The sequence below is a fragment of the Dermacentor albipictus genome, chromosome 9, assembly GCF_038994185.2.
Source record: "Dermacentor albipictus isolate Rhodes 1998 colony chromosome 9, USDA_Dalb.pri_finalv2, whole genome shotgun sequence".
Taxonomy (NCBI): Eukaryota; Metazoa; Arthropoda; class Arachnida; order Ixodida; family Ixodidae; genus Dermacentor; species Dermacentor albipictus.
Window position 1 is genome coordinate 66935257 of NC_091829.1, and position 27491 is coordinate 66962747.

The following is a 27491-nucleotide window of genomic DNA, read 5'->3' on the forward strand; positions in this document are numbered from 1 at the left end:
GCTGTAGTGAAGTTTCGTGTGTGCATTAGTTCAACAATATGCAATTACTAATTATTACACTAATTGCGCTTTGAGTCAAATAGCTGTTTTCTTCTTCTTTCTGTAGAAATGTACTCTCTGTGACCGGAAATAAAGGCTAGCCATTTGTTCAGCATTGCACCTTTATACCTTTACACCATTAACCTAACAGTGCCTCCCACAGGGCGAGTCACCAACTTTGGCATTATGACCCCCATTCTAACGCCCGGTGCTTCGATTATACCTCCAGGAGTTCATTATCATTTTCTACGTCCCAGTATGTTATTTTGTTGCGCCGAAAATTGCCACCCGAGGTCCCGCTCCTGAATTTGAATCGCCCGTGCCAAAACGGATGAGCTGACGTAATAGTCAAGTGATCTTCCTCTGTCACACACTGTCAATCATCCAGCACTGACGTCGCGCGGTACGTACCGTGGCCACCGAATGGGTGGCGTCCCTCCGATTTTATATTTCTCGTAATTCCCTCGCTTGCGCAAGTTCTGTTAATTTTTCGACCTAGCTCGGCCTAACATTTTCCTTTTGTGTTCCTTTAAGCTGTGACGCCGAATAGGATGAAGAACTCAAGTCTATTACCGCGAGTAATAAGGGTGGAAACTATATCTTGAATTAAACCGCAGAGAAACGGAATATAGCGAATTAGTTCTATAACGAAACCCCGCAAGGTGGAGTACAGTTAATGACAGCACGAAGCTACGTAGTTACACCGTACGGTTACCTCGGAAAGAAAGCTTCGCTGTTGAAGAAATTCGTCTCGACCGGGACCAATGCCTTTGCTAAGCGGTCTGTCTACCATATCTGAGCTCGCCAGGAAGCTAGCACGTCGCAGGGGGCACCGCCGAGCTGGATCGCGAAAGGCAGTACTAATTTCTCCAAAACTGTGCTATACACACAATTTGTAGCCAATGAGCGCAAGCCTTGTGTCCTGGCTGGACTAACCTTCGCAATTTCAACGTGCACTCTAGAGTTCTTGTTAAACAATTTAACTTGTGACATTTATTTGATCATTCTATTCAGTGGTGATTATCACATAGATCACTATGTCCACAGGAGCGAGTGCTGTGTTGCAGGAAAAGAATACCCTGTTGATAACCGCTACACTCCGTTTTATAACCGCTTTGTGTCTTTCCTAAAACTCTTATAGATAAAAGTAGATACAGGAGCGGAGTGCTCCAAGTGCCTCAGATAACGCAGAAGAGAGTAAAAGGACCTCTTCACTCTATCTACAGGTTTTCCCGCTCAATTTAATCCAAGCGCCAGTCAATTTAATCCGAGCGCCAGTCAATTTAATCTAAGCGCCAGTCAATTTAATCCAAGTGCCAGTGATTTTAATCCGAGCGCCAGTCAATTTAATCCAAACGCCACTCAATTTAATCCAAACGCCAGCCGAAATAATCCAAGCGCCAGTGAATTTAATCCAGGCACAACGGAATTCAAGAACCTTTGGATTTCAAGACTTCTGAAAATTTGCGAACATATTATGAGTTAACACCTTGAACATGAAAGAGCGCGGTGGTAAACCAGTAGCTACCTGCCACTGGACTAACGACAACTTCTGGAGGTTTTGAAGCGAAAAGCGCGAGCCGGCGTATTTCGGAATTGGCTCCGTGAGCGTGTTCGGAGTTGAATTGGCTCCATAAGCGTGTTCGGAGTCGACGCAGGTGGCCGCTGCCCCGCGCTATGCGTCATCGTTTGACGTTCGCCGCAAGCGCGTGTTTATCACGGAGGCCGACTATATAACCGCTTGGTAGGGTATAGACGTGCGCATTCAAGATGGCACCTCCCAGTTATTAAACTTGTATTGCCATTTGACTCAATTTTAATTTGATACGCGAGACTTTAGGCTGCAAGAAGTACGAAAACAAAGAACTGAGCTTGTCACTAGTGATCACTACTCACCCTTCACTATCAGGTACCAATGGTAGCAGACCAAATGCTCAGTGATCGTAAATGAGCATAATTGGATCATTGTTTAAAGGTTTCATTTGACATGCACGATGCTATGAACACCGAACAGAACACCGAACAGAGCTTATCGCTAGTGATCATTAATGGCTCTGCGATGTAAATTAGCAATGTTGACTGATTTAAACTCTCATTTATTGACACTTTCATTTATACCATTCACGGCGTGCCTGAACGATGGCTCTGACCATCAAACTACACAAAGTTATTCTTCATCACTAAAGTGAATCAATCTTAGTATTTCCTATAGTTATCAAATTATAGTTAGTGTATAGCCGTTTCACATCTATCATAACCATTTATTATTCATCACGCTATTCTGCATGAAAATTCGAGAACATCGCAGTGAGCGCATCACTGGGGATGACTAAAAACTCGGCGGTATCTGTTAGTAGTGGTAACGCAAAAGTACTCATCGTGCTACAGCTTCATTGATAGTACTGACGGCACCCACGAGGGAAAGCTGCCTCAGGGATAGTAAAATAGGTGAATAATATTCACCAGTGACTTAAGTATACGAGTTTATAGTAGGCATAGTGAGTCACTCGTTTCATCGTGTTTCATTGGATGTATATGACGTCATGTTTCACAAAACTCCAAGAACCCCGAATTACGCATTGTATTTCACTTGTGATCACTAGTGACTTGACCATATCAGTTATGCTATTAAATGGCATTCATGACTGTTTTAGCGGTACCGATGACAAGGTCTTTGATTGGAGGCTGCGGATATCGCAGTAGAATAGTGAATCGTATTCGCTAGCGACCGAAGCCTCCCAGCGAGGGCCTTATAATTATCATCGAATCAAACTTTATTGTATCGTTTGATAGCCATGACCAAATCGAATGTGTACCATTAACTCGACGTACTCATGCTGACGTTTCCTCTCAAATAATTCGGAGAATGTTCATCTTCTGTGTCGCTTTCATAACGAAGTAGAAAATAAAAAAAATATTCGCTGGGGCTTAGCTAAGGTTAAGCCTGGATATCTCGAAGCGAAAAGGTTCGGTGATGCTTATGGTTTACCTTATGGTTATGCTTTATGATTTAGCCTATGGGTATGCTTACGGTTGCACTTATGGATATGCTTCGTTTAGTCTATGGTTATGCTATACGTGTGCCTTGTGTAGTTATGCAAATTGATTATCAATTATATATACCATGAGTTATGCAGGATTATTAAACTTCTTTATTCATCACTGTTGGGCACATCGTCTTGCGATTTCTCTACAGCCATAAACACAGCTCTCTGTATCAGTAGTATCACTCTGTTCTCCTTCCATGTTGAATGCGCACGCCTATACCCTACCAAGCGGTTATATAGTCGGCCTCCGTGATAAACAGGCGCTTGCGGCGAAGGTCAAACGATGACGCATAGCGCGGGGCAGTGGCCACCTGCGTCGACGCCGAACACGCTTATGGAGCCAATTCAACTCCGAACACGCTTACGGAGCCAATTCGCCTCCGAACACGCTCACGGAGCCAATTCCGAAATACGCCGGCTCGCGCTTTTCGCTTCAAAACCTCCAGAAGTTGTCGTTTGTCCCGTGGCAGGATAGCTACTGGTTTACCACCGCGCTCTTTCATGTTCAAGGCGTTAACTCATAATATGTTCGCAAATTTTCAGAAGTCTTGAAATCCAAAGGTTCTTGAATTACATTGTGCCTGGATTAAATTCACTGGCGCTTGGATTATTTCGGCTGGCGTTTGGATTAAATTGAGTGGCGTTTGGATTAAATTGACTGGCGCTCGGATTAAAATCACTGGCACTTGGATTAAATTGACTGGCGCTTAGATTAAATTGACTGGCGCTCGGATTAAATTGACTGGCGCTTGGATTAAATTGAGCGGGAAAACCTGTAGTCGTCCGATTGGATGGGTCTGTTTGCATAGCTGCTTTGAGGTGTTGAGGTTTCGACAAGGTGTTGATATTGCTGATCGTTTTGATGGTGCGGCGAAGCAAACAAATACCTCTGTAATAGATAAAGATTAAAAAAAAATGCAGGGAAGTCAAGCGGAGTGTAAGTTGTCCTTTCCGTTTGTCCTTTCTTGGCACTGCTAATTTTTGATAAAGAGTGAAAGTCAAAGGAAGGACAGGGTGGTTGACCAGACATTATCTCCGGTTGGCTACCCTGTACCGGGGGAGGGGCAAAGGGATGTGATAGGTGAGAGAGAGAAAAAAGAATGAAAGAAAAAAAAAGAAAAAAAAACCATACACACAATACAGAACTTTATGTGGGCATTGCCTTTATTAACTTGGGTGCTAACCCAGTTGAAGTAACCAACGTCCTTTCTTGCTTGGTCATTGGCGGGTTGGCTCAAGCCACTTGACGATGACTGCAGAACGGCCACGTTGCTTGGAAAAGCTTTAACCGCGGTATTTTGCAGTCCTTGGCTGTACTCAAATTCGTTCCGGGGAAGTATATTAACTATTAAGGCCGCACACAGGGACGAAGTTTAAGAGGTTCGTGTATGGCCAAGAAATTGCACACGGTCATAGTGAAAACTTTGTAACGTCTTGGGTAGATTTCGGACAGTGGCAGAACAGACCCCTAGTAACTCCCCAGTCTGGGAGGACTAGCTCACGCAGGCTCGCTGTCTTGGATGTATTAGTCACTCTGATTACCTTCAAATTACCAGTCAATGATTACCAATGATTACCAGTAAAATACACATGTCCGAAGTTTTTTTTCTTCGCCCTCTCTCTCGCTTTTTTTTCCCTTGCTACCACTGAACATAACTGGTAAACATAGGTCACATACTCAAACATGTAAACCGAACGTGATGTTCTCTACTGTGACGGTAACAAAACGAATCTGAACCAAAATATAGGTTAATCAGCGCATTGTGTAGCACAAGAGCCGACCGCAGAACGAAGCACACAGGGCGCTGTTTCGCAGTAGTACCTCGTGTCCTGCTATTTACCCAAATTTATGCGCGACCAACCAGCCAGAATTTGCGTTTCGGGGTAACTAAACCAGAAAATGGCGTGCGCGCGAGTGGCCAAAGCGAGCAGTCATACTGGTGGAACGAGATGACGGGTATGTGACGGGGGGCGGGGGGGGGGGAGGGGGGATCGCTACGGCAATGTAGCAGAGTGTGCCGTGGAACGACTGAGATCCGTCACTGTCTATGTTAATACGAACTAGCGAATCCAGTGCATGATTGATTCTCCGTGTTAGCTGGGGCGCGGGAGGGCGCATTCCACCGGCTGACACTCGTTGTGGATAGAAGGGGGGCAAGTGCGCAAGGGGGACAGCCGAAGGATATATTGGAGGGGGGGGGGGGGGGTTCAGCCGCCCGCTCACCGCCCTCCGCGGCCGCCGCCGCCGTAGGTGACATTTAATTCGGGAATGACTCCGCATTTACAATTACATAAAGTTAGCCAAAGAATAGCCGCAGGAGTAGGCGCTTGGAGATGTTGTTGCAAGCTCCAAGGAACTCAAGGCGAGCAAAGAAGCAATATTACGCAGAACGCCTATTATTATTTATTCCATCCATTGTAATTTACTTTCAGTGCAAGGAGAAAGCTTAACTTTTAACCAGTGCAATTTCATCGGTTGATGTTGCACAGGCGCAATACGTTTATACGTTCGAGCTTTTTTTTTCTTTTTCTTTTTTTTTAGAGCTTCGGATGGAGGGTTTTTGCGGTTTTCGGCGGCTTGGCTTTAGCGTTTTTTTTATATTTAGTTACAAGCACTATTTGAAAGATCTGAAAACCGGCGTTCTCTTCGGCCTAAACTAGAGGCCAACAAATCGGCTAAAATGGACGGGCTAGCGCCGCCATCTTCCGTGAAAAGGCGGAACGAGTAAAGCGCGTGGCATACGCTGTCTCCGAGATTGGTAGTATACAGCCAATCTTCGAGGCGCTGTTTCAAACGTTTGTAGCATCGATCACTCGGTGTTTTCGCCACAGATGGCGGAGCAAGTCCATCGGCTAATCGGCTAGGGAATTTTCACCGGGCTCCCGATTCAATTTCGGTGCTGGCTCTGTTGTGCCTTCTTTTGCCGAACAACAATACGTAACCCGCTGCGTTACGTACCCCTGCATTCCTTCCTCCCGTCCTCACGATCATCTTACATCACTCTTTTGCTTTCCCTTTCTTTCTTCCCCTGTGCAGAGCAGCAGGGCAGAGCATATTAGCTCAGGCCGACCTTACAATAGGCTTTCTTTCCCAACCTACCGGAATCGCAAGCTTGTTGACATCTCTGTTTCTTGGAGCCGCGGTATTCATCACTGCGTTTTTGAACGTAACGCGGATGTGATGGCCCCGAAGTCCTCAGTATCCTCGCAGTAGAACCCGTATTGTAAAGGTCTATTAGTATACATGGCTTTGAGCGCTAATAAAACAGACAGCAGGTGCAGTCTTTCAATTTGACCAAAAAGCACATTTGGACGAGCGAATCTAACAGGACTGTTACCACCGTGCAAACGTGATCGTATTGTCCGTCCTACCTGCCTTAGAAAGAAAGTCCCTAATCAATAAGTTCCGTTATAGGCCCAGCAGGGGCAAAACCCCGTCGCTTTTGCGAGTTTTCATGAAAATAAAATGCTTTGTCAGCCAACCAAACGAAGGCGGCAGCTCGGACGAAAATACGCCCACCTTATTAGATCACTGAGAGCACAATCAAAGCAGGAAAAAATAAACAAGGACAAATAAATTAACATGAAAATACTAAACTAGCCCTAGTTTAAACTTCCGGACATGTTCTCGTCGAGCATCATGGCGTCGCATAACCACCTTTACCTTTAAACCAGACATAGGTTTTCAGCAAGATAAAAACGATGGCATTAAAGAAAATAGCTTTACATGCAAAAAGTACGAACTGATTGTGAGACACGTTGTGGAAGGGTGCTCCGCGTTTTAATGTTTACCACCGCGGTTCTTTAACATGCATCCAAGTCTAACTACACGAGCGTTCTCTTTTCATAGATACTTTTTTCTTGCATTTCGCCCGCATAGAAATGTGGCCACCGCGCGCGGGATCGCACCCGCGACTTCGACCTCAGCAGTGCAACGGCCTAGCCGCCCCGCTACCGCGGCGGGTTTGACGTCATCCGTCTGCGCATGCGCAGTACCGTGCCCCCAAGCGCTAAGGGGCCCCAACGTCTTGCGTACCCCTAATCTAATACCCGTGTCACACGGGCACATTTGGAAGGCCTTCCAGTCGACGGCCTTCGAAACGCCACAACTCTATCGACTCAAAGGAGTTGCCGCGCTGCTACACGGCACTTTTGAAAGGCCGTTGAGTGGTACCGGTGTTTCTCGCCAAATTGTGTGGCGCTGCGTATCTTTATTTTCGTTTTCATGTCACAAAAAGTTAAACAACATTAAAACCACTGAAAAAGCACTATACTTTCGTTTATGTTTCTGTATACATTAAAACAATTGTTTATACATTGTCTTACATGTATGTTTAGTTTTTAAGTTGTTGAGTAGCGAAACTGCGGCAACGTTTGCGTCGCTGCACGTCGCTGTTGTCGAGAGTGTGTGTAGTTCGAGCATATCAAGTGGCAAAAATACTTTATTGAATAATTGATAACACTCATATATAGTATTTTTAGAGCATTTTGGTTTGATTTGTTCTTTCTAACCGTGAGTTGGAGCACACTGTGAACGAGAGGGCATGTTCGCGCTGTTTCCGTTTCCGTTGCTCAAAGGCCATCGAGATTTCGATAGAGTTGTAAGGTGCTCCGTTGACTCGATAGACTATTGACTCGGCGGCCGTCGAAATCGCCCGTGTAGCAGCTCGAACTTGACCTTTGAGTCAACTGACTATCGGTTGGAAGGCCTTCCAAACGCCCGTGTGACACGGGTATAAAACTCTCTAATAGAGTGTTTTCGATAAAGGCCACAGACACCTACGCTTAAGTCAGCGCATGCGCAGTACCGTCGCCCCTAGTTCTTGCGCAAGCAAGCCGCTTGCGTCCCCTAAACTAAAGCTCTGTAATTTCTGAAGTGGCAACGTCTCGATGGCGTATTTCCGGCCAGCGACAATCTTCGTTTAACCGCGTTTTAACTTTGATGTTTGTGGTCGCTATATAGAAGAGGATGACGTCACTCGCAGTCGTAATGGGATATCCGAAACGCTTGTCTGTTGTATATACACTTTTTTTTTTTGCTAATCGTTCATTACCGACACGCTGCGCTCGGATTCACTACTCTGCCTTCTCCAAGAATCTCTTGCCACGGGCGTCGCCGTGCTATATTTGGCCTTCGTTTTCAGACGGCGCTGACTCATAAGGACGGCCAGGTCAAGAGCCAGGTGACGACCACGTGGATACCGCCGGCCAACTGGGAAGGCCAGGTGGTTTTCCGGTGAGCTGGCGCTTTTTCTGAGCTTGGGACAGAAGTCGAAGGACGCTTGCTGTGCATTTTCTTCGTCCCGCGTTTTGTTTATTAATAGGTATAAGGAATGCGCATGTTTTGACTTCCAGCTGCAGGACGTGCTGTAAGGTTACATCACTTGGACGTCATTTTCAGCGCTTAGATGCCTGTTACTAAGTCATACTGCCGAGGTTAAAAACCAACCTTTGTTTGTAGAGACATTTACATTCTTGGTGCCTAGGTTATTGTGTAAAGACTGCATGTGTAAAGACAACTGACGCACAAAGAAGGAAAATGTCTATCACGACATGTGGACCTCATATATTCTCACGTTTTTCTCGGCTGTTACTATATTTTCTGCAAACACTAGGTTTGGAAGCCCATTGACTGTCATAGGCAAGAAACAAGAAAGAGGCCTGTTAGCGGGTTATAGACAGCATGGAGGGTCTATAAAGGGAGAATAAAAAAAAATAGTTAGGTGACGTGTTGGTGTTCTGTCAGTGTACATGTAAGCGATCTACAGACTGTTCATTGAAATTATTTTCTTTAAGGGGGGGGGGGGGCTGCTGTGGAGGCGAGACAGCGACCGCATACCGGCATTTCGCCGTTTTTTGTAGAATTCCGTGAGGACAGTAGTAAATTTATAAGCGATGAGATAGATCGAGGAATTTCCCTGGACTCCGCTTTTTTGACGAGGGACGTGTTTTCGTCGGGAAAGCAGCTTCTCGTAACGTTGGCCCCAGCGGCATTCCTTGTTTATACTGCTGTTCGTCGATCCCTTCACGCCTTCACCTTCCCGTGAACTTCTCTCTTGTTTTGCGTAGTATGTTTAGAGGCATCGGCCGAGGTGCGTTTCGTAGGCGATGTACGACTCTTTGCGAGCAACTGGTGTTTTCTTCGCGAGGATACGTGCTCATTCGTGCTCATTTTTTTTTACTTATAGGATAAACGTGTATTCACTTTGGCATGCCATGCAGTGGTTTTGCGGGGCATGTCCTTTAAGCGTTTACTGTCCTTTACATGCCTATTCAAGCCAGCCTTGTGTGATACGTAATGCCAGGCATGAGATTCGCTTCTTAAAAGAACTTGTATCTCTAGTAATTGTCTTTATTTTCTTGTCTCTCTTTTTCAGTGCTACGCTAGTGCAAGATTACCAGCATTACGTGGAACGTGTCCTTTCGGCACCCGTCTCCATTCAGAAGTCGACTCTTGAAGCGGACAAAAAAGGGGTACGTGACATTTCAATCGCTCCGGTGACAATTGTAGGCAGAGTAAATTCACTCTCAAAGAACCCGAGGGAAATTATTGGTGTCTATGTTCAACGCCTTTCTTAATGAAAAAAAAAAAAAACTCAACTATCCTAGACAACTTCCTCTCCCCGTCCCCTTTCTAAAAAAATAAAATAAAACATAAACATATGAAGATACGCCAGCATACACACATGTGTATGCTTGCGCATGTACATCTGTGTATGCTTGTGTATGTACAAGGCAAAGAAAAAAAAACACGGCTGCGCAATATACACTACCTATGTACACGGATTGGCATATCAGCACCCCAGAAAACTTGTCAAGTCTTGTACGCAGCTCCCTCGGTATTAATCGTCAAAGCGTTAAAAGCTTACGCGTTCGTAGGCCCCCCTTGACTTATCGCTTGACTTCCACAGTCACGACTAACACCCCCCCCCCCCCCCGGTCCTTCATGGTTTCTGCTAAATTCATTATTACTATCTTTGTTAATTATTTATTTCCTTATTGCAAATTTCAGTCACCTTCGCTGAAACACAAGATGTTTGTTTGTTTTCTCCTGCTTTCTCACGCGCCACCCATGTGCACGATCCCGCCTCTCCTCTAAACAATCTCAACAATGATGTACTACCTTTGTGCTCGCTAACGCCGCGCAAACGCCAATGCGGGGGCCTGCGGCTTCGTCAAGCTGTCCATGTGGCAGCTTTTTCTGCATGCTCCTCGCGTCATGTACTGATGCAAATAAACATCATTGTCATTGTCCTCTGAAGTGAAGGCGCGACAACGACGGTGGACTAAGAGGGAACACATGCAGGGCGCCCTGTGTGAGTGTGTGTGTGTTTGTGAGTGTGTGTGTGTGTGTTTGTGAGTGTGTGTGTGTGTGTTTGTGAGTGTGTGTGTTTTAGTTTGTGAGTGTGCTTGTGTGTGTTTGTGAGTGTGCTTGTGTGTATGTGTTTGTGTGTGTGTGTGTTCCCTCTTCGTCCGCCGTCGTTGTCGGGCCTTCACTTCAGATCACGCTCAACCAACGCGCCCAACTATCCGTCCTAACGCGTGTCACCTCGTGCTGCGCGTGCTTTGCAGGACGCGGCGAGCACCACTCCGGCGACGACGAGCGCCGCGGCGTACCCCGGCTGCGGCCAGACCATGGGCTGCTTCGGCACGCCCAAGGGGTGCGTGTCCCGCGGGTCCTGCTCCCTGCTGCTCACGCACGTTGCCCGCGGCGACGGCGTCGACTTCGAGCTCACCGCGCCGGCGCGCCACGAGAACATGTGGATCGCCGCCGGCATCTCCGAGACGCCCAGCATGGTGCGTTACGCGCTGCAAGCGCGGTCCCTCATAAGCACTGTCCCACATAAGCACTGTCCCACATACGTACGGTCCCCACATACCGTAACGAAAAGAAAAAAAAAAGCTGAAAACAAAAAAAACGTGATGTGTATCGTTACTTTTTCTTCGTTTTATGGCGTACGAGAGGCGCTAATAAAGTTGGCGATATATTGCCGCGAAGGAGCAACTGAGGTTAAGTGATGAAAGTCGCCTGAGCGAGTTTAGTCTGAGCACGCACTCGCGATAACCTGCTGCCAACCCCCCCCCCCCCTTTCTATTTTTTTTTTTTTATTCAGCGCTTATCCGCCAGCAGTATTGTAGCGTCTCCGCGAGCGCGTCCAATTGCGGTATGCCATCGAGTGACGGCCGGCCATTGCGTTCTTCGTCGTTCAGGCTCGTAGGACGCCACTTCACAACAGCTTCGCGGTGAGCTGAACCGTGCCACCGTGTACACCGCCACCAGCTCGGCGCGAATCTGCTGGGCGTCGGGTTCCTCGCAGTGCAGACAGCGGATCACTGCTCGAGGTTAAACCGATTTTCCCCGATGGACGCCGCCATCATCGTTTTGATGCCCTTCAGCTGTCTCGCGGTACCGTACAAGGAAAAATGTTCTTATATTCCGCTATAACTAGAAAGGCGTGCGCTCATTTTGGGTACCGACAGCACGAACTTTATCCACACCTGATTGCGAAGCGTTGACACTTTTTCGAATTCGGTCTGTCGCCTCTACACTGTAATTTACACCCTCAAAAGTGAAAAAAAATGGTGTAAATCGATCAGCGATTACACCTTTACCTTCAAAATAGGGTGTAAACGTGTAATCGCACTTATACACCCCAACAGGGTATAAGGATGCGATTTGTAAATTGATTTACACCCATATTCGTATGTAAGGGCGTAAATTATCTAACCGCGTATTCTGCTACTCGTTGTGAGCGCCGAGATGTAGCAGCACCGAGTGTGCCGTAACGAGCGTCGAAACTTCGCGATGTCCGGCTCCCTCGTGAGCACCCTCTGCCTCATTGTGTGACGACTCGCACTGCACCTGGCTTGGACAGAAAACCGAAACTGGTTCGTAGCAAGGCATTTAAGGCGCTCTGACGCTTGACCTTCGTTTCTCCGGGGCTTTAAATATCTGGGACCGTCGTTTAACGCAACAAAATGGCAAGTAGGAAATGTCGTCCCAGCCCCCCCCCCCCCCTCCTCCCCTCCGTCATTTAATGTGCACCTGAATCTAAGCGCACGAGCGTTATTCTATTCACGCCCTCCTCATTCATTTAAAATGCGGAGGCCCTGGCCCGAGAATTCGACGCGCCACTGCACTAATGCGAAACGACATAGGCGGCTGATCCACCGCGGCTAACAAAAAAAAAAAAAAAAGACGCCGCTTTCGGTCTAGCGAATTTAGTACCGTGTTCCATAGGCCGGCGAGACCGCGTCGGAATCCAGAACGCGGGAATCCGCGCACCCGTTGTTATGGCTACACGTGCGCTGTTTAAGCAAGCAAAAAAATGGTGTCCGCCAGAAAGAAACGTAGAAGCTCACTTTGCCAACGCGCGTCCTGCTACGTGCGCGTAGCCTTCAAATATGCGCAAACAGTGGGCTTTTGTCCGCGTTAGTCCACTGTTACAGGTTTACTCATCCTTTCGTCCGGGGGATTTAATGGCGCCTAACCAAGCTGCCCTACTGTTTCCGCCTTGATATAATTGGAACCAAGCATCTTGAAAAAGGAGGCTTCGCACGGTCACAGCAATATTTCTTCTTGTGTTCCTTGCGGTATTATAGTTGTAGTAGTTATCGTCCATTATGTGGCTGTAGTGGCGCGTGCCTTGAAAAGCGGTATCCGCCTGTAGTTCTCAAAACCCTGCTTCTCGTGGTCCTTTAGACTTGGAAAGGTATTGTCTCGTCGGATGTTTGCGGCTGCCGCGAGGCTGTCTTGGGAAGCGTGCAGTTGTGAATATCAGAACCTTCGGGCTCTCTTTTTTCTTAAAAGTGATGGCCGAAGTTTGGTGTCACGTGCCTTTTGCTCGAGGCTGCCTCCTTTGCTCGCGAAAAGCCTCCAATATTCAGTTTCCTACGCTTCAGGCAATCCCCCGAAGTGGAGAGACATCTCTCATGCTCACACTTGCGGGCCATAAAGATAATGTCACATGTGAAAAAAAAAGAAAAATGAGTGTACTAGGCACATCATGTAATAGAGCGTAACACTAAGTCTCACATTCTTATGTCGCAAAAGAATTTGCGCAAATGTCGTAAGCAGTTCTGTACATATTTACCGGCAAACTAGCAAAGCGACACGTCTCAACGGCTGTAGCACACCGTCTTCGCTCGCGACCGAGGCGTATACTATACGCTGCATACTGCAAGCACAAAGGCGGACCTCCAATGCGTAAGCTATAACGTAACCTAACGTGTCCACTAGTTGTGGTTGCAACGTACTAAGTAGTCATTCCACAGGAATCGTCGCAGATCGATAACAACGGCGCTGCGAAACATGCATAGCTAAGAGTTCTATGACCGCGCAATAGCGTAACTGCCGTAAAGCGTCGCCTGCTGAGTACTAAATGCAGTATTAAGTACGCGAGCACTTTTATTTCTTCGTGTCGCCTAGCGTAATATAGCCGAATGGCTGTAGTTCTCACTGTACGTTTCATGTACTTCCGTGCTCATTATGGTACTACGTTTGGCACACACATATGTTGTTGTTGTTCACGTAAGAACACTCTTCGGCGTGTTCTTTTTGTCCTTTACACTGTCGGTATCGTCAACTTCTTTTGCAGATAAAGAATGCAAAACACCTCGATTTATACAACAGTCGGGATTAGAAGAAACATAATGAAAACGTGCCTCTCCCGCCCTCACCCCCCTCCCCAGAAGAGAACGAAACTAAGCTTTGTGTAATGCTTCGCGAAAGACGAAAGACACGTGGATAAATGCAGTCCTTTATTTTTTTTTTCGTTATTGATATCCTACTATTGTTGTTTGGAAAAGGTGCGATGGAAGCCTATTTGTGCCCTTGTCTTTTGTTACGCTTTCAACGTGCCAAGGTTATTTTCCCTCTGTGTCCTTTCAGGATATGGCCAGCGTGGTCGAGTGCCTGCGCCACAATGGAGTGATGTCGATGCGCGAGTCTTGGAACAGTGACGGCAAGAAGAACATACTGATTGTCAATGTGAGTGCTCTTGCTCTGAAAGGACGAGTGCGGGGCTGTAAAGGTTTTACGTCTTTCACATAGCTTGTGGTTTCTAGGAAACGGCACGGATGTTCAGTTTTTTTTTCTTTAAACTAGTTTCAAATTTTATCAGTGCTAGGTACGGAATATTTCTTATGGCTACGCTGTTTTTGTCGACCTCCATATACCGTTTGTCCCAATTAATGTTAGCCAAGCTGTTCAAAGAAATAAAAAAAAGCATGTGAATCGTGGACCACGAAAGGCCATTGATCGCCCCAAATCAAGCGCGTGTGACAAATTGCTCCAGCTGAGACCTTGGCCCCGTTGCCACCTCACTCTCGCCTGTCAAGTTGGACGTTTCGGAATCCGAGCTATCTAATTCATTTCCGTTTTGTTTTCGCCACGGTTGCTAAGCGGTGTAATGCGCCAAATAAATGTACACAAAAGCAGAAGGGCCCCATTTTGGGCCGATACTGCGAAAGGGACTTGTGAAATGAACTCGAAGTTAACGATAGCTCACAGTCGTCAGGTTGGCCAGTTCGTAACTTAAAGGGACCCTAAAGACTAAATCAGTTTACAATGATAGTGTTCTTCGAACACTGCAATTTTGTTAATTTCGCGCGAATGGGCTGATTATAACAAAAAGAAAGCGAAGTTAAAATGTATATTCTATTGAATTTCGCTCCGAAACCCTACCGCTGGTACGGCACTGTGACGTCACAGATTTAAAACAATTTTTCTTTTTTTTTGCAATTGGGCATCGTTGGCACAGTAAATTACGGTTCGTGAAACTTGCCAAGTTAAATCTTTATGTGCCTTAGAGTGCAATGTAGTAAATTTTTTGATGATAAAACGATTAACTAGGCTTTAGCAGACGGCGTCAGAACCTCTGACGTCACGGCGAGAGGTTGCGGGCACTTCAAGGCGGCGTCGCCACTGGCTTTATGTTGTGGCGGATTTTCTGGCTTACCTTCTGCGGCCGACTTTGAAAGTTGTAGCGGGTTGGGTCGCATTATTGTGTGTACTTTTACTTTCTCAATTTTTTTCTTGTTTCTTCTATCGCATTTTATGCCCTTTACCCCTTTCCTCAGCGCAAGGTAGCCAGCCGGTACACACAATGGCTAACCTCCCCGTCTTTCCATCTCTTTCTTTCTTCTCCTCCTTTCCGGCTTACCAAACCTCTTCTCGTGATAAGAGTGGCTCTTTTGGTATTGTACAAGGGTCATCTACAAATACAGGTGAGATAATCTGTTCGTTTGTTTGACACGCACACACATCGCATACTCACGGATGGTCTTATTGTGTCATGCGTGTCTGAAGCAGACGATGCGCGTCCTCTGCAGACGCAGGTGGTGAACAGCTTGGGATATTTGACGTTGCATTGTAGACCCCAGGTCCAAGTGACGGAAGGTGTAAGCACTGTGGTGGCTGAGATTATTCCGTGAAAGAGACTTCTTCCACCCGAGAAATGATTGCGAGTAAAAGTGCAACAAACACGCGGGAATGAGATGACGGGAGTCGCTTCCCGCCAAAGAAGATATTTTTTTTTAGCAAGTGAACTCCTCTTTTTTGTTGTCCGTTTCAGCAAACTCCTGGCCTGACGTTCCTAAAGCGAGACTACAGCGACGGCATGCTTCGTTGCTCCTGGCACCGAGCTCACGTCACTAGCGTGCAGAAGACCACGTTCAACACCGCGACCAACAGCTACCACTTGCTCTTGGCAGCCGGCCAGTTTGAAGGAAACAGCGATGGTAAGTTGCTTCGTCTTTTAGTCCGTTCGGTGCAGTCAAAAACCGCCTTGTGCAGTGAAAACGGTGCGAACGGAAAGGGCCTTTGGCGACGGCGTCCTCCCTGTCCTTCAGAATCGTCGTAATCGTTGTCGTGACTTTCGTTTCGGGACGATTTGTCCCACAATCATGTCAGAATATCCTGTGTTACTTTAACTTTACATGAGTGAGAAGTATCACGAACACCCGTCGAACTTCTTGCGGTGGTTTTTAGCTGGCTCGAGATCTCTACCGCCGAGCCGCTACGGGGCCCCTCGATGACCGAGGGAGCGGAGAGCGCATTCTAAAATATGGGGAGATCACGCAGCATTATGGATTGGCTCGTAGACTGGTATCCCCGCCAGACCCAAAATTAACCCTTTGAGGGTCGATTTTTTTCGCCACATGCGACCACTCAGGGTCGATTTTTTTTATTGCACATTTAAATTCTTCAGAGGGAGCTATTTCGAAAAAAATTACTGTAATTTTTCTAGGGTGACCGTTAAGTGAGAAAAAAATGTTTGGCGTTGGCATATATGGACTGTTTATTCAAGAAAAACAATAAAAATAGCAAATAAAGTTATAAGATTTTCAAAAAATTGGCGCATTGTTATACACAATGTGCACACGAGAAAAATACACAAGAAGAATGCGCACGCGAAAATTTTTTGCAAGTCTCAAATGTTCCTTTTGCACTAATACTTCTTCAGCGTGTGGTATTTCTTGAAGCATGGCTCCACGCAGAGCGGTTTGTTGCACTCAGCGCGCATGTACCTTCTATGGTATGAAGGACTTTATTTAGGTCCTGAGGGATCAGTCTGTCCTCGCGATGTTTTTGCTGCCGAGTGGTGTTGGCGCAGACATGGCACCTCCTCTGGGTACTGCTTCCCTGAGCAGACGTGGGAGGCAACTTCAGAATAAAGTGCCAAAAAAGGAAACGCATGCACGGCGGCATCCTTCGTATGCGGACCCCTGTGAGCAACAACCGAGCGGGTAACAGGCGGTCACCCTTTGAGTGACAAGAACGAAATAGCCATCAGTTTTGCGAGCAAAAGAAGCCGAAACCGCGTGCGGAACAAAACCGAAACTAACCGCCGCGCGCCCGCGAGCGCGCCAATGCGCGAGCGGTAGCAGACGCGCCGGAGCAAGAAAAAAGTATAGAACGAAAACTGAAAGAGAGAGACGCGAGAAAAAAATTTCATGTATTCCCACATAGTAGCACCACATGCCAGGCAAGAAAAAGTTAGGAAATTAGCGCGCGTTTTAAACGTACAGACGGTGCCGTAAATATACGGCTTCGACCATTTTCGGACCTGTTCGCGGCGCCGTATATTTACGGCATCGACCCTCAATGGGTTAAACAACAAACAAGCAGTCGCGTGGAGACGACTACAAACTTATACGTATCCGCACCCGGTTATGGCGAACCACATGTTCCCCGAGGCCAGGAGCGATAAATGTAATCTTTGTGGGGCGAGAGGGACCCTCGACCACATAATATGGGAATGTCCGTACTCTCCCGGGGGAACGCACAAAATAGGTAGCAGAGACACCTGGGAGACCCTGCTGCGCAGCTCGGACTCTGAGCTCCAGCTCCGGCTCGTCCAACTGGCTGAAGAGGCTGCTGGGACCCAAGACCTCCCAGCCTGCATCTGAGGCGGCGGCACTCGCCCCCTGACCTGCGTGTCAGGGGATGGGTAGATCACCTTTTCCGTTGGACATTAAAGTTTATTCTATCTATCTATCTAGCTTCGCGTGTCAATAATGAAAATGCTGCATTGCTTCGTTTATTGTTCGCTCGCTTTAGAAAGCCTCCCCTGTCGCGTTTCGCCGTGTATCGATGAGTCCTCGACATAAACCACAATATAGTAGCCGTATTCGTCCACTTTTGATGGAAGGGTTCCTGGTGTTCATGAATGATTGAATGGTCAGTTTATTTCCGCGTGTATACAAAAAAAAAACATTGTTTCGAAACCACCCGTGCCTTTATCAGCATGGCTAGTTCTAGGCCCGGCCGTACCGTTAATACAAAACTTCATAGCAACATAACTTCAAAGGTCAGTGAACTGGGTGTTCAGGTTGCAATTACGTAAACAAAATTGTTACATTACGCGCCTAGCGCGCGCGCGACCCGTACTTTTTTTTTACCACATTCCGTACCTCTTAACCTGCCTATTTTCCTCGGTTTTCAGTTAAGAAAGAACACTACGAGCGGGATTACACCAAGACTCCTGTGAACCTGAAGGCTATGCAGGTCGCTCTCGGCGGGGCAGGCTCCGACATTTTCATCAAGCTTCACGGTAAGCACGTGTATAGGACACCTTGCCCCTTTTGTATCGTTTCCGCTGTTTTGTAAAATGTGCTTTTCTGTCTGTTGAACAAACCACGCCTAATGCCGAATTAATGCAAGAAGCGCGTTTTTTAAACAACAAAGAGGGATTTACTGCTTGTTCCCTGAGGCAACTCATACACAAGATCGTAGTTTCGATACCCAGTCAAAAACGATCGTGGGCTTGAACGGTTCTTCAGACTGTTCTAGGTGATGCAAAAGGATAGACAGTTGGGCGAGTTGGTACGGTAACATGATTTTGGCTTCTAGCGCGAAGTGAAACACGGACACAGAAAGGAGCAGACAGGACGAGCGCTAACTCTCAACTAAATTTTTATTAAAACTAAGAACACATATATAGGTGATTGCAAAAACCGTAGCATAAGAACATGACAAGGTAAAAAGCATCAGTTAAACATATCAGGGGGTATGGAAGTCAAAGAACAAAAATTATTTCGAACATAGTACACGTATTGCGAAGGTACTGAAATTCGCAATCTAACAGAGACAACGAAGCATGACTGTCGCAAGTGTCTCCTAATCTTTTTATGTGGAATGCCTCGATAATTTCCCGCGTGGTTTGGCATCTGTGTCTAGAAAGAAATAAAAGAATTAGAATTAGAAAGAGTTAAACATTTGTCCCCTTTAGTGCCTTGCAACACGGGTATAGTTTATCAGATTGCACTCGAGTGTGGTAAAGCTTACATTGGCCAGAGTGGTAGGTGCATTAACATTAGACTAAAAGAACACAAACATTAACAACCCTAATGCATCACATTTAGCGGCACATTGTTTCGATTGTGGTTGCAAACCTTTCTTTGAAGACATAAAAATTCTTTCTAGACACAGATGCCAAACCACGCGGGAAATTATCGAGGCATTCCACATAAAAAGATTAGGAGACATTTGCGTCAATCATGCTTCGTTGTCACTTTTTGATTGCGAATTTCAGTACCTCCGCAATACGTGTACTAATCTGATATAATTTTTGTTCTTTGACTTCCATACCCCCTGATATGTTTAACTGATGCTTTTTACCTTGTCATGTTTTTATGCTACGGTTTTTGCAATCACCTATATATATGTTCTTCGTTTTAATAAAAATGTAGTTGAGAGTTAGCGCTCGTCCTGTCTGCTCCTTTCTGTGTCCGTGTTTCACTTCGCGCTAGAAGCCAAAATCATGTTCTTGGTGATTCAACCCGCCGGACAATTTGGTGGATCCCGTCAGTCCCGTTAACGTCAATGGACGAAAGTCGATTCTACTCACTGTACTGAGCTGTATTGTATTGTACTGCATTGCACTGTACCCCACTGTACTGTACTATACTGTACTATACTACATTTTCGAACGTTGAAATATCCCAGGTGTTCACATCTAATCCCTGGCGACCCGCCGTAGTTGCTCAGTGGCTATGGTGTTGGGCTGCTGAGCATGAGGTCGCGGGATCGAATCCCGGCCACGGCGACCGCATTTCGATGGGGGCGAAATGCGAAAACACCCGTGTGCTTAGATTTAGGTGCACGTTAAAGAACCCCAGGTGGTCTAAATTTCCGGAGTCGTCCACTACGGCGTGCCTCATAATCAGAAAGTGGTTTTGGCACGTAAAACCCCAAATATTATTATTACTAATCCCTGGCGCTCCACAATGGCGCCTCTGATAAAGCTCAGTGATGCTATGGGACATTAGACAACACGAATCAATAATTCAATCAATAGTTACGATCGGAATTGCGATGTCTATGACCAACGATGGAGCATGACAGTTTGCTCAGCGCTGGAGAAAAAAAAATTGCCAACGACGAACGGCAATGGCAGCTCGGAATGACCGAAATATATTATTACCAACAGTGTCGTAACCAAAAAGCGCGATATATATGTAAAGTTCTGGAGTAGGTTTAATTTTGCCTTTCAAGTTACTTTGTAATGTAACTGCAAATTTGGTCAAAGGGAAGGGGGGGGGGGGGGAGGAAGCTTAAGCATGACATCACAAAACAGGGGGTCCCACGTCGGGCGTCGACTAACTGTGCAGTGTTCAAGAGCGGAAACATTTTCCTATGATATATATATATATATATATATAAACATGCGGTTAAATTTAAATCCTGCCTACCTCAATATACAGAGTGCCGCATAATACGATCGTGGTTTCTCGCCCCGTAAAACATCATAAAACAAAAAAAAATTGTCATCGCTAATGTTTCACTGAATTTCATGCCAAACTCACCCTACTTACGCATCCTGCGCGCGTCGCGGTGTGTACAAAATATTGCGGCGTCTGAAAAAAAAAATAATTGAACTTATTTCTGCTGCAACGCCGAACACGGATACTTGGCTCTCAACGTCATGCTCCTGGCTACATCGCGAAGTTGAACCATTTTTGACCCCCTCCTCCCCCTCCCTTGCCAGAAAATAAAAGTTCTAAGAAAAAAAAAAGGTATAAGAGAACAGGCTGGTTTCAGGAAGGGAGACTCTACAATGAATCACAACCATGTCATCAATCAGGTAATCGAGAAATCTGCAGGGTACAATCAGCCTTTCTATATAGCTTTCATAGATTACGAAAAGGCATTTGATTCAGTAGAGATACCAGCAGCCATTGAGGGATTACATAATCAAGGAGTACAGGACGCTTACGTAAATATCTTGGAAAATATCTACAGAGATTCCACAGCTACCTTAATTCTCCGCAAGAAAAATAGGCAGATACCTCTAAAGAAAGGGGTCAGACAAGGAGACACAATCTCTCCAATGTTATTTACTGCGTGCGTGGAAGAAGTATTCAAGCTATTAAACTGGGAACGCTAGTTGTGAGGATCAATTGCGAATATTTCAGTGACCTTCGGTTTGCAGATGACATTGTCGGTTTCAGTAACACTGGGGACGAGTTACAAGAAATAATTGAGGACCTTAACAGAGCGAGATCCTAAGAGTAGGGTTGAAGATTAATATGCAGAATACAAAGATAACTATCAATAGCCGGGTAAGAAAACAAGAGTTCACGATCGCCAGCTAGCCTCTAGAGTCTGTGAAGGAGTACGTTCACGTAGGTGAATTAACCACTTAGGTCATGATCAGGGTCCCCACTCTGATCATGAGAAGGAAATTTGCGGAAGAATAAAACTGGGTTGGAGCGCATACGGCAGACATTGCCAGTTCCTGACTGGAAGCTTATCATGATCATTGAAAAAGAAGATGTACAATCAGTGCATTTTACCAGTGCTGACATGTGGGGCAGAGACTTGGAGTCTGACAAAGAAGCTTGAAAACAATTTAAGGACCGCGCAAGAGCGATGTAACGAAAAATGCTAGGCATCACGTTAGGAGACAGAAAGAGAGCGGTTTAGATTAGGGAGCAAACGGGGATAGCCGACATTCTAATTCACATTAAGAGGAAAAAAATGGAGCTGAGCAGGCCGTGTAATGCGTAGGATGTATAACCGGTGGACCATTAGAGTTACAGAATGGGTGCTAAGAGAATGGAAGCGTGGTCGGGGACGGCAGAAGACTAGTCGGGGCGATGAAATTGGGGAAATTTTGCAGCCGCTAGTTAGAATCTGTTGGCGCAGGACAGGGGTGACTGGAAATTGCTTCGTCCTGCAGTGGACATAAAATAGGCTGATGATGTTGATGATGATGAGTAACAGTTGATCGTTTTCCCTACGAACAACCACAATCAGCGACCTTGCGACTAAAAGCCCACGTGCAGTTTTGCTTTTCTTATGTGGTGCTGGTTCAGATGAGTCACTTGTCGTCCTAATGCTTTTCCAGGCTCACTGATGATTGTCGCCTGGGTGCTGCTTGTTAGTGTCGGCATCCTCCTCGCCAGGCACTACAAGAACGTCTGGGAGGCCACCACTATTTGCGGCGTCAAGCCATGGTTTGCTGTAAGGGCGCTTCTGGAGTCTGTCTTAAATAATGAGTTAGAGAAATACTGGATTGCTTGGAATTGCTTTCTGGGAACATGCAGCATGCTGGCGGGAGAAATGTGTCCACGATAATTTAGAGAGTCGTTAGAAACGGGTTCGTTCTTTAGAGACATATGAATGAGTGGATATGCATTGTCTCAAAATATGAATGCTTGGTGGAAAGTGCTGGCATTTTTTGTTTTTGTAGACAGCGGCCGGTTATCTCTGCACATGCCAAGGGCGTCTACTTATCTATATTTATTAGCTGTTTAAATATACTCGTTTGAATGTGGGTGAATTTCCACCTTCTGATTACTTAACTCCAATGAAATCTTTCCGAATTGTTGGCGCGGAATGATTGTCGAATGCATTTGTTATGCCTTCGCAACTTTTGGCAATACTGGCGGTTGCCCTGCGACTGGTGACTGGGGCATAATCAATGAATAAGAAAAAAAAATTATTAATTCACTAAAGAAAATAAAAACACAGCAACAAAATATATAGAAGGAGGTCTCAAAGCTCAAGGCTATAAGGGGACCTCCTGTTCTACTTAAAAAGGGCAAAACAAATTAGGGTAATGCAAAGCCATTTTCGCAGCGGTCAATAATTTCTTTGGGGTTAGCCGCATAATTTCCTGCGAACAAACATCTTCTGAAGAGTCCCTTGTTTCTTCACATTTCCAGTTCCACCGGGTCCTCATGATGCTTGCGGTGGCCATGATGATTGCAGCCCTCGTGCTAATCTTCTACAAGGTCGGCCAGTGGAGCGTTGTGAGTTGAGGCGACATTTATCGACTGCTCACTTCCAGCACCGACTGGTGTAATAACATTTAAATCCGATTACTGATGCTTAAAGCCGTTTCCCTTTACGGGCTGTTCGTGTAAAGCTTCAATCGTCTGCGTAACAAATTATTGTTGGTGCAGCAAGACGTTGCCCGTCATGTCTTGGAAAATTGCGCTTGAAGCTTCGGTTTCTAACAACACAAGACCGTGTAGCCTTGGGAAGAAATGTTTCGCCTACACCATTTTTGTGTTGGGGAAATGGCAACGGGCGGTTAACTTTTCACCTTTTTGCCCGCAGAGAGTTGCTCTACCATGGTGGCTTTCTCCTCTAATGTTCAATTTTTTATCAGTTTTATTTACAATGCTTTAGGTTAATGCTGTTGTGTTCACGCTGTTGGAAACAGATGAACTATCATAAAAACAGTTTGCAATTTTACAGGGAAGCTCTATATGGCTAGCCGATTCGTCTGTCCCTCTGTCCTTCATCTGTCGGTCGCCTGTACACCAAAAACTCCACCGGCGCGACGCCATTCGCGTGCGTGAAAGAAAAAAAAAAGGGAGAGGTATAGGCGCGCGATTAGGTTTATGTTGTACGATCTTCGAGTCAAATAAGAGTGTACCTCAATTTGAAACTCTGTCTGATATCATCATTGTCGGCTGACATGTGGTCATATTACAGGTTTTAATTCATTGTACTGTGTCCCTTAAGTGCATAGCTTGTATTCTGGCAGAAGGTTGACTACAGGCCAGCTTAAATACGCCCCTTTCAAGCTTGTATGAATTGCGCCCACATGTATAGAAAATATAATCGTTTCAGAATGAATTTCAGAATAAGCAAGCAACATAAACTTTGAATCGTTTATGTTTTCTTTCAGACTGAAAATCCGCATCCAATCTTGGGCATTGTGTGCTCAATTTTAGGGATTCTGCAGGTAACATTACTTTCATATACCTCTCTCCTACTGTCTCTCCCTAAGCTATCTTGGGAACTCTTTAAAAATGTGAAGATATGTTTTCTTATTCTTCTTTTTTTGGGGGGGGGAGGGGGATAGAAGGAGGAGGAATGACTCCTTTTATAGTTGTGTGCTATATATATTATCAACTTGACCTGCCGTTTCCTTGCACAGGGGGGACTGCTTCTTCGCTTTCTGCTAGATATTGGGCTGTTGCTTGGTAATAAGCATGGTTCATTAAGATATAAGAGATTTTGTTAGGTCCTCACGTTTCACTAAGTCATGATGACGACGTGTAGGACAAACTAGTTTCTACCTGTCACCTTGGGATACTAGCCTCTTTAGTTTCCCCTTTGTCGCAGTAAAAAAAAAAAAAGCGAGGATCATGAATACCGAAGGCAAAAAGTTTACTTGCTATTTAGGTGGTGAGAAGAAAAAAAAGTGTAGGCTGTGATAGTTATCAACGCAGTCATCGGGTTATGCTTTTCCAACCGCGATTACAGTTGGCCGCTCATGTCAATTTGCCATCAAATAATTTGATTATACAGTAATCATAAAGATAATAATAATGATTATGGTAGCACTTGCGCGTCACGATGAGTCAGCAGCATACTTTCCAAAAACGTGCCAGACCAAGGCAAACGGAAAGTCCTGTTCCGCCAGGGCCGGGGCGAAAAGTTTTGTGGTCGTTACAGATCCGCATATGAGATCAGAGCTGAGCCAATGAAGGCACCAACAACATATTTTTGGGGGTTTCGCTGGATATTTTCTTTACTGAAATAGCCACGCCAGACTTAGCTTGGATGACAAACTTGATTAGGTGTCTATGAGTGCGCTCACCTGCATAATATTTTTTATCGTTAAAGAAAGTTCTTTAAATATCAGCCAAATAATTTTTTGGAGGGCTGAAAATACGCAGGTACGATTACTAGAAACAAGTTTACTAACGCGATGCTACCTCTTATCCTTGTGTATTTAATTATTCTGATAAGCTTCGTTGTTTAAAAAGTTCGATGCACTTGTTGGGTCTGTTTGTACATCAGAGGCCGGCTTACTGCTTCATAGTGTCGTATCTCTGCTAATAGGCAGATCCTACGCATCCTTGGCCTGGCATGGAATATTACAACCGTGCACTCATTCCATATTTCAGCCCATCATGGCGCTATTCCGATGCCACCCCCACGAAGAAAACAGGTATATCTTCAACTGGGCTCACTGGTTCAACGGCAACGCTGGCCAAATAATTGCAGGTAAGTGTTTCCGCCGAAGCAATCTGGTATACTGAGCGTATCAGCGAACAAACCAAGCTTCATCTAATTTTTTTTTCAAGAAATAGAAGTATCGTTTGCTTTCAGCCATGGTGTAAGTGCTGGCGGCGGACGGATGAGACGCGGTAATTATGACGTCATATAACTAATATCATCTAATCACCGTTTGAACTATCAAACTTAGAATCCTCTTTAATGGGTAAGTGGAACCGAGCTGCCCGTACGTGCCAGATCATCTTTTGCTCGCCGAAAATTGCGATTCCGCCTACATTTGGGGCAGGACGAATCGGTGTTGTTTAAACCGAAACTACGATGCAAGGAGGCCCTTGGAACATACGTCAGTGGGTGACGTCATTCAGCACGGAAAGCGAGAGGAGGCATTCCGTAAGAGTCCACCTAGTGGGCACGTCCATTTCGTCTGCTGCTGAAGTGCTCATTGGCTTGGGGGGGAATGCGCGTGCGCAGCAGCCAGCCGCCACAGCCAATCAGCGCTTCAGCAGCTGACGAAATGGACGTGCCCACTAGGTGGACTCGGACCGTAGCCACACCCGTCACTGGCACGAAAAGCTATTCGTGCACTTGAAGTGCACCGGCTTAAGAGACCTTTTTTAGTGTCCCTGCGTATAGCGCCCCTCGCACACGCACTAAGTGCTTACTCTCTCCCTTTCTTCCTCTTTCTATTCCCCTTTCCCCCACCCCAGTGTAGGGTAGCAAACCGGGTGCTTTTCTGGTTGACCTTCCTGCCTTTCCTGTCCTTGCTTTCTCTTTCTCTCTCTCCCTCTCACCCTGCAGCGCGTGCGTCTGTATTTGCGTAGCTCAAGTGATTAGCCATCGGCGGCGAGGAGCATAGTTGCTTAGTCACGCTGCGGGCGCGTAGATTGCCTGGTTACTGCAGGCAGCACATCTCAGAACATACACTAGGTAGATATGAAACGGAATGCAAGCGTGTGTCAACAGTGCGGCAATGGTTTTGCAGCGTTTCCGTTACGGTAAAGAACTACGCGGAACTAAAGCTGTGAGTCACCAGTTTTGTCTGTTTATCGGGTGAACTCGTACCCAGAAAAACAAGTGACGCTCAAAACACAACGATAGCAGCAAGCTCACAGTCGTCGACCACGGTCTGGTTACGAAAACATTATTTAGCTGTAGAATCGGTAACATTATCCCAGAAAATTCTAATACATGTAGGCGTGCGCTGTTCACTTTGTAACCGTAGTGATCCGGTAAACAGGTGGTTACCGAAAAAAAAAAGATAATGCGTGCGTGTCCATTCAAAAAAGGCTAGCTGACGGTTCGCGAGCCTTTAAGGATGGTGCTGTTTTTTTTTTGCCTCCTAAGCGTGATTTAGAAGGCAAACTACTAGAGTGTCAGTAAGGATGAATCTTGACATGGGATGCCCATCACGAAATTACTCTTCGTAAATGATGAAGAGTTCACTTTTACCGCGAGCGGAGGTCTTGTACGGCAGAAAAACACGGAACGGCGAAAGCAGGTGGCGACGCCTTGTTGAAGTACCCCCGCCAGCTTCTCGTTACGTGCCGTATTTCGTGAGATCCTCATTCGGTTTTGATAATTAAGGCTACAGTTTGAGTTCTAGAGAGAGAGAGAGAGAGAATGAAGAGGAAAGGCAGGGAGGTTAACCAGATATGAGTCTCCGGTTTGCTACCCTACACTGGGGATGGGGGATAGGGGTTCTAAGTAGGCCAAACGCGATCAATCCAAGAAGGTTGGAGGAATCTTTCGGAGCTAAAGTGCGCCAAGTGTGGTAAAATGTTTTGAATTCCGTTACATCACACTGACGTATGGACGTTGTAGTTTATGGACGAAATTCAGCGTAGGGAGCTTTTACCTTTTTTTCCTATAGTAATCAACGTGTCTGCGCCGAAAAAAAATGTTTTTCGAATAATGCTTTACATGGGGGGGGGGCGCAGGGGGTCGGAACTGATCCAGTGTTTCTGCTTGGCGTCCCTTTAGGGAAATGTATAAGTGAACAACGGGGGGGGGGGGCAGCAATGTCAGGTGTAGTCAGACTTGGAACGCATGCCCTTAAATTGTGTGACGATGCTTGCAATTACGAGCGATGCTGCTGATGATGACAGTTGTCATCTTGCCCTTTGTCCAGTGGCCACCATATTCTTCGCCGCGGGCCTGGAGAAGGCACAGCTCAAGGGCGCCGACTGGTTCGTCTACATACTGGCAGCCTTCGTTGGCTTCCACGTACTGGTACACATCGTGATGCAGCTCCACTCTGCGCTGATGTCCAAGAAAGGTAAATCACTCACTCACTCACTCGCCCACTCACCCCCGCACTAACATACACACACACAGAAATACACATGCTCTCTCACACAAACACAAACATGCACACACAGACACACGCTCACGCACTCACCCACACAAACATGCACGCA

General features: G+C 46.1%; 1 protein-coding gene across 3 annotated transcripts in view; it reads left to right on the forward strand.

Moving 5' to 3' along the window:
* Positions 1-27491, forward strand: part of LOC139050095 (putative ferric-chelate reductase 1 homolog) — an 89263-nt gene that overhangs the window by 56836 nt on the left and 4936 nt on the right. For all 3 annotated transcript variants that reach the window (XM_070526304.1, XM_070526302.1, XM_070526303.1), the window contains exons 4-14: positions 8231-8322; positions 9464-9560; positions 10659-10883; positions 13978-14076; positions 15662-15827; positions 18035-18142; positions 21941-22056; positions 22761-22847; positions 23735-23791; positions 24963-25062; positions 27203-27349. In XM_070526304.1, the coding sequence (XP_070382405.1) occupies positions 8231-8322; positions 9464-9560; positions 10659-10883; positions 13978-14076; positions 15662-15827; positions 18035-18142; positions 21941-22056; positions 22761-22847; positions 23735-23791; positions 24963-25062; positions 27203-27349 (1294 nt within the window). The remainder of the gene's footprint in view (positions 1-8230; positions 8323-9463; positions 9561-10658; positions 10884-13977; positions 14077-15661; positions 15828-18034; positions 18143-21940; positions 22057-22760; positions 22848-23734; positions 23792-24962; positions 25063-27202; positions 27350-27491) is intronic.